The sequence below is a fragment of the Drosophila erecta genome, unplaced genomic scaffold (assembly GCF_003286155.1).
Source record: "Drosophila erecta strain 14021-0224.00,06,07 unplaced genomic scaffold, DereRS2 tig00000055-arrow-pilon, whole genome shotgun sequence".
In the NCBI taxonomy this organism is placed as follows: Eukaryota; Metazoa; Arthropoda; class Insecta; order Diptera; family Drosophilidae; genus Drosophila; species Drosophila erecta.
The window spans coordinates 17,246,326-17,259,060 of NW_020825200.1; the positions used below are offsets into that span (position 1 = coordinate 17,246,326).

Sequence of the window (12,735 nt, forward strand, 5' to 3'; positions counted from 1 at the left end):
AAAAAATATATTTAATAAAAGGTCTTAATTTTTATTAGTTTCTCTTTCTACAAAAGTTTGGTTCTGAAAATATGCTGCAGGCGTAAGGGAAATATTATTAAATAGTAAAATAGTTGGAATTTATTTTGAGCATTTATTTGATAAACAAAAAAAAATATATATTCTGAAATCAAATTTTTAAAGTTAATGGTATTAAATAGTATTTGTAGTAAACCATTATGGAGTGGTATTAAATGGTATTTATTTTGGGAACGGTGGTATTTTCTATCGTTATCGGCGCGGTCACGCTGCTAAGAATTACATTACGCGTGAATACCAATGAAAATCAAGAGAAAAATTGCAAAACACAGCAAGGCGGTGCAATAAATCGCAAAGTAAGAAGCGCAAAACGCGCAAATGCCGTTTGCGCGAAAAAAAAATGCGAAAACACAAAACGATAGATTAAACAAAGTGAAATTAACTCGGCTTTGGCATATGCGTACACCAGTGTGCCACTGTGTGTGTGTGTTTTTCTTTGTATATAGACTCGCAGAGCGAGACGGCCATACACGACGGCAGACGGGACGGTGCAGGTGCGCGAGTGCGAGCGAGAGGAAGGTTGTGCGGGCACATCTACTCTGTGTGTTATTTCAGAGTTCCAGGCCAAACATTCTGATGTGCGGCCGAATCAAATCGACTTTTTGTGTGCATCGCCCAGCGTTCGCCTTAATTAATTAGTGATTGCAAACGAGTGCAATTATGCACAAAATTACGGACTAATACAACTGCCCGCGTTTCGCTCTCTCTTCTCTTTCAAATAGTCGTTTGCTCTTCACACACAATACGGTGAACCCTGCAAATGGTAGCAACAACGTTTCCTTGGAAAAAGCTGTAAATAGTAAACAAAATTGTCAAGTTAACGAGCTGAATGTTTTAAATAAGGTTCGAGTACGTTGGCAGCGGCTGCCCAGGCAGGAAAGAAAAACAAAGACGCAGTACAAGATTCAGCTGGACAGCTAGGAAGATTTAAAAAATTTAAGCACAAGAAAAAGAAGAGAAACAAGAACCCCACCAAAATCCCCGCCGCTGTGTGTGTGCCATTCAAATTTCCCTGCAACTGGGTGAGTGCGTGCGTGCGTGTGTGTGTGACAGTTTAATTTTCCTACCAATGTTTCCCTTTTAAGGTGTGGAGTTTAACCGAACCCCCGCTTAAATTGATAAAGGTTCAAACTCTTGCGTTACATCAGCTGTTTTACGGCTTTTTGTGCTATAATTTACGCTTTTCCCGATAGCCGTTGGCAACACTAGAGCGTAAAAGAGAATAAAGAATCGCGAGTACCGTAAAGAGGAAGAGAGAGAGAGATAGAGAGTGTGAGCGTGAGAGAGAGCGGGGATGTGGGGGCGGTTCCGGTGCGAGAAAACGTAGTAGTAGTACATAAAGAGAGTGCGAGCGAGAGGGAGAAAGCCAGCGAGTGTCCTGCGGCTGCTCCCCCTTCCCTTCGTTGTTCTCCTATTCGGAAAATTCAATGACCTCATTTGTTTCATGTGCGGAACTCTGCTTTTCTTTCCCAACCAAAAAACTCAAAAAAACGCGAAACAGGATATAGCGTAGGACCAGCGAGCAATCAAGTTCGAGAGAGCGACAAACAAAGGACCCCGCACTGGGCACCCGAAGGCAGACAGCTGGTAACGAATCAGGAGAGCAGGATCAGCGGGCACAGGATCAGGAGCAGGCAAAGAAAACACCCGGCACACAGCACAGCCACTGAGAACGACGTGAACCAATGGGCACCAATTCGGGAGCCACCGCTGGCATTAACAACAAGCCGGTTGGCGGTGCAACAGGAGCCGGTGTCCTTGTTGGCGGCGGTGTGGGCGGTGCCAACTCCTCGATCGGCGGTGTCCTGTCCAACAGCTTGGGCGGTGGCGGCGGTCTGAGCATCGGCGGCCTCAACGCTGGTGGACAGAACGCCAATGTGGGCGGAATGGGCAACGTTGGCGGCGACGACGGCGGCAACGGGATGGTAGGCGGCGGAGTAAATAACCAGCAGGCCACCACGCCCCAGTACACAATACCGGGCATCTTACACTTCATCCAGCACGAGTGGTCGCGCTTCGAGCTGGAGCGATCACAGTGGGACGTGGACAGGGCTGAATTGCAGGTGAGTAATCAAATACTTGGCTATATAACATAACTCTTCTATAAACTTCGATAAATCTGTGCTCTAAGAAAGGTGAACCAGATATAAGTTTAGGATATTAACAATGGCCCTATAGTTAGTTCCAACATCGATTTAGTTCTCTTCCTGCAATATCTTACACAAGTTTTCCTTGTTTGTTTTAGTTCTCAGAAAGAAATGAATCATAATATAGTAGATACAGGAATCAAAGACTTCAGGGAACGTATAAAAGTAAACGTTGGGCAGATAGTGGCAGCCGGGGTGCTTTGTTATAAAAGGAGCAATGAGACTGCAAATTGTTTGTCCTAGAGAGGACACATTGATGTACACTATAAATGCCAATGTGGTACCAAAATAATACCTGACTACTACTTACCAAGCAGCCAGAACAAAGGCAATTTGGCAAGCACGTTATTTCGAGGCACACGGAGGGTTAAAAGGTCCTCGCTTATCGACAGCGGGAGCTCACTTTCCATTTCAATGATTTTCCGAGGCGCTAATGCATGAATATGCAAGGAAAACGGCCAGGAAAAGCGGCAAAAGGAGGAGCCACCGCGTTGCCTCCGGCTGTCTGCATGCAAGCGAATCGAGTTGAGCAATTGCCATCATCGACTTTTTATGCTCTGTTTGTCGCAGACTGCAAACAAATCCCCAAAACCCTGTAGGCCGCAAAAGAACTAAGTGTAGCCGAGGTTAGGATAATTTTATAGTTTTATCGGCGGAGATTACTCTACCGGCCGCCCACTATCGTCAGTGTCAATGTCGACCCACGCCTTATCGCTTTCACCTGCCAAGTGGCCAGATAACGACCGGTATCGATAACGAGACACTGTCCGTTACGCTCTGAATGCAACGTGACATTCAAATCGGTGGCCTGAACAAAAATCAAATAAGAAAACGGCAAGTTGACAACGCACATTTGTCGCCGCGATTTATGAACCTGTTCGCCCTGTTTGGCGTTTTGGCCAAAACGAATCTGGTTCGGGTGGGCAGCAGAGGCGACGCCATCCGAGATGGCTCTGTTTCAGCAGTCGTGGCATCGTTCCCTGCCGGACTGCCGGGCTGCCTGGATCTATTTATACTTCCATGCACATCGCACATCTCTTTGTGTGTCAGTGCCGACTGCTGCGAATGCAACGTCCTTGTCCCAACGAATCTCAGTTTCCCCGGTCTTCCCATGAATGCATCCACTTCCACTTCCTACTCGGTTGGCTTTTCCTGCTGTCGCGTTTGTCAGGCAATTAACTTGCACTGTGGTCGGAACCTCTTTGGTTAAAGAACGTTCTTAAGAGGTAGAGTTTATTATGCTTCTAGGGTGAATTTTCACTGATGCCATATACCAAATACATATTCTTTCTAATAAGAAATTGATAGCTCCTCTCAAATGTTGTACAGTCCTTAATTTAAAAAGCATTTAAAAACTACCTTTACATTTATTGCATCATTGGTTGTGTCATATTTGCCATTCATAAATGTTTTATATCAAATTTACCTTAAAAAGACTGACCAATTCTTTAGGAATTTTTATATATGCTTCAAAAACACTAAGCAATAATGACGCGACAACTGCTAATATATTTGCAATCATTTCACCATTGCAAAATTGCTAAAGTGTTTGTGTGCGAATGCATTTACAGATTAGAAAAAAACCAACGCCGCTGGCTCTTGTCATATTAATAATTCTATTTATACGCCCTTGTGTACAATACAGTCACTTCCCGACAGCATTATGCAATGGACCATTCCAAGAGCCCCTCCCCATTGGTTAGCCAGCATTTTTGAGAAATGTAAATCGAAATCTTCGGGCTCCACTCGGGCCATTAAGTTACAAATGCGCATTTGTCATGGCATTCGTAATTTCTAATTGCGAATACACGGCGAATAAAAGCCAGTTGCATGTCGTGGTGCGATTTGTGTGGAGCCAGCTCCAAGGTGTTGGCGTGTGTGTTACCTGGCCCTTTTGGCTCCAGCGCCCAGCCATTTCGAGTATCCGGAATATTAGCGCGCTGCTTTTAATTAGCCAGCTTAAGGAGCCAAATGAAATGCCATTGAGCGGTAATTTAAATGCACAACATGTTTCCATTAACAGCAGCAGCACTGCTACCGCCCTACCGCCCTTTCGTTACTATTTGCTTGGGCAAATTGTTATTGTTGCTGGTTCTGGTTCTGCGCTCGCCTCATTCCACAGACATGCGTTCGCTCGCTACGATCGCGGCCAAAACCATAGGAACTGCTATCTGTAAATGATCGATTCAGAAACTATATTATATTAGGATATTAGTTTGAACTTTTGACGTATTTAAACTGACGTTTATGCATGCATTTTGGATTGTGCATTCATCGCAGACTTCTGTTCACGCCTGTTCGCAATAGAAATGCGTAATGTACATATCAATAACTAAGCCCGCAGCTATTCGGCTGACCTGAAACGTAGGAGCGTAGCAGCGTGGGTGCTGCCCACTTCCCCTCCATTGTTGGTTTTATATATATATTTATTTTTTTTGTTTGCAGGGGCGTCATAGTTATAATTCTGCCACTAAGTTAGCCAGTTAGAGTAGTGGGGAATCAGCAAAAGAAAAAGCAAAAGCAAAAGTTTCCTTCCCTTACCATCGCATCTATGTCAGGCGCAGTGTTTGCCCCTCGGATGCGGCCACCTCCTGCATGTTCCCTCCTCCCAGATGCTCGGGGAAATGCGCAGTCATAACTGCACGCTGTTGCTACGCTTGCTGAATGAACACGAAATGGGTGGAACGGAGGGGCGGAGTGGAAAATGCTGGCTGCATTGCAATTTTTACGCATTTCGATTAGTTGAACCGACGGCTGGCTTAGATACCCCGCAGCACCCGATGGTGCCCCTCCAGCTAATTGTGCCAGTTGTAGTCTTCTTTTTGTATTAGTATTAATTGAATTTAATTGTTTTTCGTTGGCCCGACGCAGCGGAGCGTCAATTATGCTCCGCAACAAACAAACAAACGCAATTGGATTGCAACGGCAGGCAAAATGGGGACAAAGCCGCCGTATGGGAAAGCTATAACCAGCAGTATTAATTCATTTTCCATAACTGATCGTTTATTTATGTTCACCTGAGTGCACTTTCTCTTTCGAAAATCGAAGATAATATGAATAATGCCTTGTAAACAGATTCTATTATTAGGCATCTTAGTAAATCCCTTTGAAACTAATCGATGGCATTCCATCCGTGCAGGCTCGCATCGCAATGCTACTTGGGGAGCGCAAGTGCTTGGAAAGCCTCAAATCGGATCTGACGCGCCGCATCAAGATGCTGGAGTACGCGCTGCGCCAGGAGCGGGCGAAGTTTTACCGGTTAAAATACGGCACCGATCCGCCGCAGCTGAACGAGTTCAAGCCGTCGAACGAGGACGCCGGACTGGCCGGTGAGGTGGCCACGGACTCGGAGGTGCCCTACAGCAGTGTCTCGAACACCACGTGGCGGCAGGGGCGCCAGATGCTGCGACAGTATCTGGCCGAGATCGGCTACACAGACAACATCATCGATGTGCGTTCAAATCGGGTGCGTTCGATCCTCGGCCTGAACAACAATGCAGAGCACGACGGCAGCGGCGGGGGTCTGGGCGGTGGACTTGGCGGCGGCACCGGCGGCGAGAACCTTAGCCCAAACATAAACGGAAACGAGAGCAACAAGCGCGCATCGGAGACGGAAGGTAGGTGATTGTGTTACGACCCCCTGTTAGGAGATTTGAATAATTTGCTCACATCAGGCCGTCATACTCCCGCTAAAAAAGTGCAACAATCGATCGATGAAATAATCGTGGACACCGAGGCGGCTGTGATGGCGAACTTTGAGTTCCTGGGCGCCACCGAGATGTCCGACGACGACGAGATATCTGACGACCTGGAGATGGTGGCCACCGACAATGACGACACGGACGTGAAGATGGCCAAGCGCGCCAAGTCTGGCAAGGACATGCTGACCGAGGGTAAGTCCTGTTCCGGATAGTTCCCACTTTGCTCGCAGCCCTCTTCCCGCATGGGCCCGCCTCGAATTTCCGCATTTTTGTTCGCCAAATCATAGCTATAACGAAATCAATTCGGTTTAGATCCCAGCTCCTGTCAATCCCACGTAGCAATGTAACCTAGTTTAAGGTTGGCTTCTTGTCTTACGCTTTTTGCTTCTGCTTCTGCTTCTGTTTCTTTGGCAACTATTCTACGACTTCTACGTTCGTAGATCTTGAGGCCGATGTGGGAGAGCAGCTATTGAACGATATGAATCTCATGACTGAAGGTGCTTTTCAACTGATCTAACATGCTTTTGCCTAAAACAAATATAAGGACTACATAACCCTCAAGGATGTGCACAGAAAATGATTATCACAGATGCTGTTGGTTATGAGCTTTGACTCCTTAAAGAGAATTGTAATTTAAATACGAGTATTACTTATAATAAACAGAACCAACAAAGTACGTGTGGTTACCTAATCTGGCGCTCCTTGAGTCTTTCGAAACTACCATACGATATGATTAATACTTACTGTATTTCTTAATCTTCCCACAGAGGTAGACGGCTCGTTGGGACTGGGTGAGCTTGCCCAGCTGACGGTGAATAACGAATCTGATGGCGCATACGATGCGAACTCCAAGGATGGAACTGGCGGCAGTGCCGGCGGTGCTGGTTACCGCAAAACCTGGAACGCCAAGTACACGCTTCGCTCACACTTTGACGGAGTACGATCACTTATCTTTCACCCAGAGGAGCCGGTGCTGATCACCGCCTCCGAGGATCATACGCTTAAGCTGTGGAACCTTCAGAAGACGGTGCAGGCTAAAAAGTCGGCCAGCTTGGACGTGGAACCGCTGTATACGTTCAGGGCCCACACCGGTCCAGTTCTGTGCCTGGGCATGTCGTCCAGTGGTGAGACATGCTATTCGGGCGGCCTGGACGGCAACATTGAATGCTGGCAGTTGCCGTCACCGAACATCGATCCATACGATTGCTACGATCCGAACGTGCATTCCGGCACGCTCGAGGGGCATACGGATGCCGTGTGGGGCCTTACCACCATGCAAAGCAACATTGTGTCATGCTCAGCGGACGGAACGGTCAAGCTGTGGTCGCCGTACAACAAGGAACCGCTGCTGCGCACATACACAGCCTCCGAGGCAGAGGGTGCACCCTCCTCCGTCGACTTTGTTCGCAATGAGGTGGACCACATAGTAGTGGCCTACAACAGTGCCCACTGCATCGTGTACGACACGGAGACGGGCAAGCAGGTGGTCCGTCTGGAGGCGGCGCAGGAGATGTCTGGTAACACGGGGAAGTTCATCAACAAGGTGGTGTCACACCCAACGCTCCCCATTACGATAACCGCGCACGAGGATCGCCACATCCGCTTCTGGGACAACACCTCCGGCACGCTGGTACACTCCATGGTGGCGCATTTAGAGCCGGTCACCTCGCTGGCCGTCGACGCTCACGGTCTGTATTTGCTATCCGGCTCGCACGACTGCTCGATACGGCTGTGGAACCTGGACAATAAGACGTGCGTGCAGGAGATCACGGCGCATCGCAAGAAGTTTGACGAGAGCATATTCGATGTGGCCTTCCATGCCACGAAGCCGTACATTGCTAGTGCCGGGGCCGATGGCCTCGCCAAGGTGTTTGTCTAAGAACGACCATCATCTCCCTGGCCACGTCGGATCGTACGAATTCAGAATTCGGAATCCAGAGTGCATATTGCAGATGCAGAATCCACAGCCAGCAACTCACAGCTAAGCGATTGCGAGTTCGAGTTAAATAATTATACATACATTATAAATATACTATACATATAAATCTAATTATACTTCAACCGAGAACAACAACCAATTATGCATACAACAATAAGAGAGGGAAGAGAACACAAACAAAACATAAACATACAACTAATTGATAAAAGTAAAACGAGAAACGGAAATAAATTCAAAATAAGAAACGGCATTTCGAGAAGAGCAACAGAGTCAAGTAACAGACGAGAGTCACTTAATCTAGGAACGTAATTCTAAAGCAATGCATAATATGGCAAATAACCCCAAATAAGTGCAACACATGGACATTATGTATCTGTTCAAAATAACACCGTAGCAATGAAAAAGTTTGATCTTGCTGTGGATCCCCCAGTAGGCGGGATCAACCCAAGATCGAATCTCTTTTCGGTTCTAGTTTTAATAGCACTTGCACAGCGATTGTTCTATACCGAGTTAGCCTATAAATCAGTCAGACTTTCTGTACATTTTATATACATACAAAAACACGAGGATATAAATATATATATATGCGTATTCTATGCCCATGGCAGATCTTGAAAGTGGAGCGTCTGGCCGGACACCCTCATAGGCACCCTCGCTGTGCAAGTGCCAGGACACGTTTCCTTCGCTGCAGGGTGAAGTTGTACGCGCTGCAAACGGAGGAAAGTGCGATGAAACATTTACGTAACGATTAACGATGTAGACGATCAAATTCTGTAGACTAAGCAAGGCATATACATATAACCAAACCATATAACCCGACCCCATATTAGCGAAAGAGCGAGAAAAAATTGTAAATTAACATTAATTAGAGGACAGTCGAGGTGAGACTATGATGAAGGCGGGTTTATTTATGCAGGTAGCGAGTCGAAAACACACACACAAAACTGAATGTGAGACGAAAATTGGACAAATAGTACATGCAGAATAATGCTTATATAATTTCAATTGTCATTACCAAGGGAGTACGCAATGCTTGATGAACCACGACCATGTGAGGATGAGATATAAATAATAATTGCAGGCAAGCTATAAACGTATGCTAAGCTATTTATTTAATTTATGCCTAGTATTAACGAATGAAACAAACAAACAAAATGTTGGCGCCAATCGCTGATCCAATGGATTTCGTAGTTGAATATAATTAGATTCGCTTACCATGGATGCGTACTCGTAATTTTAATCAAGTGAATACACGTTGAATGATCAAATTTAGATATGTGACTTGAACGTGAACGCCGAGCAACTCAATATTAGTTTTAGTATTACCAATTATTATTATTATTATTATTACGTGAGCCTTACACCGACACTCTCCACACCCAACACTTGATATTCGAAACCGACGAATCAGAATCAAAATCGATTGCGATCTGTGTACACCAAGCAAATCCTCTATTATTTTAATTACGTATTTTAATTTACGCCTTAGTTGTTACAATCGAGTATCCGAATCACCTTTTGGATCCCTCGTTGATCCGAAACTCCGATGAGCCGATGATAATGGTAATAATAATAGAAGTGGATGACCAGCGGGCAACCACTCACAGTTATATAGCAGATTTATACATTTACATATATACATAAATCTATTGATTTCTAATTTTAACTGTAAATTTTTGATTTTTTATTACCGTGTACTTTTATTTTAAATAAAGTTTTACAAAACGAAGCCATGTGACGTGCGTCTGCCTTTTGATTTCGTCCCAGACTTTTCAAACAGCACCATTCCGTGATGAGAACGTTGTAGACCAGCTGGTTCTCGTTTGCAACGGTGGCAAAAGTTAAAAACTTTCACTTCAAAACTACTAAACAAACAATGTGGCATTTTCATTTTCGAACAATTCTCGCTGCTGGCAGCATTTTGATTTCTTGAGTTTGCGAACTACACCGCACGACATGCAAGCATTTTCGTTTCAAACCATTACAAATCCACTGCCGACGACAAACACAAGCTGCACGCATGCGTTTTGTTTCACAAAGACCGAGAACTGGGATCCGCAATGAAATACCCATATAAAAAGCTAACAGAAAGTAATCTAATTCTAATTCGCCTAACAAATATAAAAACGAGGATCCGATTTGGCATTCCAACTAATACTTAAGACGCAGAAAGCGAAGCCGAGGGAGGGCACGATAAGCATTATTTAACTAAGACAAAATAAAAGTTCATTGTAGATTTGAGCATATAGGAAGGTCCCAGGTCCTAATGGAACACCCAGCACATAAGTTTATACATACATATATGAATAAAGTCAACGGAAATGCATATTAACTGAACGATACTTTTATAATAAATTGACGAAAAAGAGCATAATACTCGGAGAAATACCATTCACACATTTCATGTTAAGATACAATAAAGTGAATAAATAAAATATTTAAAGCCTAATGGTGGATTTCTTCTTAAGCGGCTTCCTACTCTATTCGCAAAGACTTATAAAAGTAAGACTGATGGTGTAATTTGTTATCTTTTTTTGGCAGTTTGATAACACTACCTCAACATGTCTGTTGTAAAATTACATTTGCTAACATAATTTTTTTGTTTGATAAAACTACCATTTCCTTTTCAAATTGGGCGCCAAATAAACTGTTTTAAGTTTCCGAGAAATACCGACTTTTTAGTTCAGTTTGCTGTTGAGCGAACAACATTTAGTACCGTCAGTAGCCTGGCAACCCAGAAATGTTCTAAAAAACAAGACGTCTGGTAAAAACAATAAAATAATGGATGCAAGTGCAGCAATAACCGGCGATGTGGACAAGACCCAGGTATGGGAGGTATTTAGGCATTCCCAAGATGAACTGCACCCCTCCACCAATTTGCTTCTCCAGATACCGCCGCTGAACCAGAAACGCATCCTGGCCTTCGTCAACCACTTCCTCGTCAGCACCTGCACCTTTCTCAATGAATTTGCCCTCGGCTGCGAGACAAAGTTCGTGGAGATGGAGCGGCAGCTGCAGAAGACGGAGGCCGCCCTCGTCATCCTGGAGGCCAAGCTGGCGTCCATACCCACCGAGCACCATGTAGCGGAAGAGACTCTCAAAGCGCCAGCGATATCAAATCAGCCCAACGAAGAGGCATCCATGCTGGACACGACTGAACTGCCGCCCACGGAAAGTCCACCGGAGCCGGAATGCCCGCCTGAACCGATCGGCGTGCGCGCCTGCGAAGATCTTCGGTACAGGAAGTTCTTCAAAATGGTGCAAGTGGGTGTGCCCGCACCGGCGGTCAAACAGAAAATGCAATCCGAAGGTCTGGAGCCCCGAGTCTTAGAGTAAGCTCAGTGCTAAGGCTTTTCCAATTCGAAGCTCATCACCATTTCCATTCCAGCACACCCGATCTGATCCTGGCAGATGGCCAGCGGGAGTGAGTTGCTTGGCGCAGACCGTGACTATCTTGTGATATAGCACATGTTGCTACACTTTGCAATTAAACATTTTTTAAAGCTTACGTCTACAAGTTTATTTTGTTTTATTTGCCGCCGTGCAGCGGCGCGAAAACAACATAAAACCACTTCGTTAGCGAAAAAAGGATTACGGTTTCAAGAAGGAGCCTAGAACTGGATCATCTGTCCCTTGCGCTTCTTGTCGCCGCCCAGCTCGAAGTGCTTGCAACGCTTCAGGGGAGTCTGCTTGCGGTATTTGCACTCGGTGCACTCCATACGCAGCACAATCTTTTTGGTGGTCTTGGCCTAAAATGGAAAAAGAGCTCCGGTTAGCAAGCGGAACAGTATGGGTCATTGATATATTGGATTGTCTGAAGTTGCCGGTGTGGCGTTGTGGGCTTGGATGCCACTCAACGCTGCCTTCTCGGCCGCACCAGTGCAACAACAGTTTTGATCTGGCACAGTTTTTTCCCACCAAAAAGCATAATGCTCAACGAGCGCAGCGATTTAGTTCTACGAAGCGCCATTCAAGGGATTCCAGATTCTTGCCGCCAAGAGCTCTGGATCTGGATTCTCTGGCTCCGGCAGCAAGCGATCCCGGTACCATTGGACAAACGGGGGTGTACTAACCTTCTTCCTGAAGATGGGCTTGGTCTGACCTCCGAAACCCTGCTGCTTCCTGTCGTAACGACGCCTGCCCTGAGCTCCCTTGCGCTCCTTGGACTTCTTGTACTGCGTCACCTTGTGCAGCTTGTGGACCTTGCACTTCTTGCAGAAGGTGCGGCGTTGTTTCGGTACGTTCACCTACGGGCAGAAAACAGAGTATCCCATTAGTACTAAATTCATTGGGCAGCGACAACGATTTTTTCAAGCCGAACAGCAACGCACTTGGAGGCCGTCGCGATCCACGATACACCGCTCGGTGGGTCAATCATTTTGGTATTCCCGCTATTGCAGCGAGATCACTTAATTTCGGGCATAGCAAAGGTGGATGTTCAACGATTTCGGAAAACGCTTACCATCTTGATTTCGTGAAGGCGAAAAAAGAAGGAAATCACATAGGGATGGCAGCGTGCTGTCAAGCCATGCACTATCGATAAGTTATCGTTTCTTTGTTGTGACTAGATATGCATATCGATGTTTGACTGTTCTTAAGCCCCGTTTGAACTGTTTTCTACATCTAGAGTACAAAGTAGAGTAAGTTGTTTTTACACTTGTATCAATGAAACTTTGTACGAAAAGAATATTATTTTTATTATTAAATAGTAAAGTTAGAAAACGCCTTGTCATTAGTTCTATTGCTCGCGCTTTAATTATGTTTGTCTGTGTTATGAATCATTATGATTTTGGATCCCCGCGTTGACATCTGAATGTAAAACCAAAAACAATACATGCTTGCCCAATAGAACGCAGGCTAATATAAATAG

The 12,735-nt window shown here is 45.4% G+C and overlaps 3 protein-coding genes across 8 annotated transcripts; 2 read left to right on the forward strand and 1 right to left on the reverse strand.

Moving 5' to 3' along the window:
- The first annotated feature begins 229 nt into the window (after positions 1-229).
- LOC6542191 (striatin-4) lies at positions 230-8,023 on the forward strand. Of its 6 annotated transcripts, XM_026979621.1 has the most exons (6): positions 230-374; positions 801-870; positions 1,580-2,141; positions 5,365-5,842; positions 5,900-6,118; positions 6,694-8,023. In XM_026979621.1, exons 3-6 carry the CDS (start codon positions 1,764-1,766, stop codon positions 7,803-7,805), a joined length of 2,187 nt encoding a protein of 728 aa, XP_026835422.1. In that variant the 5' UTR covers positions 230-374; positions 801-870; positions 1,580-1,763; the 3' UTR covers positions 7,806-8,023. The 6 variants fall into 6 exon arrangements, with proteins under 6 accessions (XP_026835422.1, XP_015014518.1, XP_015014520.1 ...); XM_015159032.2 differs by lacking the exon at positions 801-870; XM_015159034.2 differs by lacking the exon at positions 801-870 and having other exon boundaries at positions 5,924-6,118.
- A 2,540-nt stretch (positions 8,024-10,563) lies between these two features.
- LOC6542295 (WASH complex subunit 3) lies at positions 10,564-11,373 on the forward strand. The gene is made up of 3 exons (XM_001970195.3): positions 10,564-10,691; positions 10,755-11,197; positions 11,254-11,373. The coding sequence occupies exons 1-3, from the start codon at positions 10,647-10,649 to the stop codon at positions 11,291-11,293; spliced, it is 528 nt and encodes a 175-aa protein (XP_001970231.1). The 5' UTR covers positions 10,564-10,646; the 3' UTR covers positions 11,294-11,373.
- On the reverse strand, positions 11,371-12,430 carry LOC6542166 (60S ribosomal protein L44). The gene is made up of 3 exons (XM_001970196.3): positions 12,328-12,430; positions 11,939-12,112; positions 11,371-11,614 (listed from the first exon to the last, which is right to left on the reverse strand). Exons 1-3 carry the CDS (start codon positions 12,328-12,330, stop codon positions 11,477-11,479), a joined length of 315 nt encoding a protein of 104 aa, XP_001970232.1. The 5' UTR covers positions 12,331-12,430; the 3' UTR covers positions 11,371-11,476.
- Between the last annotated feature and the right edge of the window lie 305 nt (positions 12,431-12,735).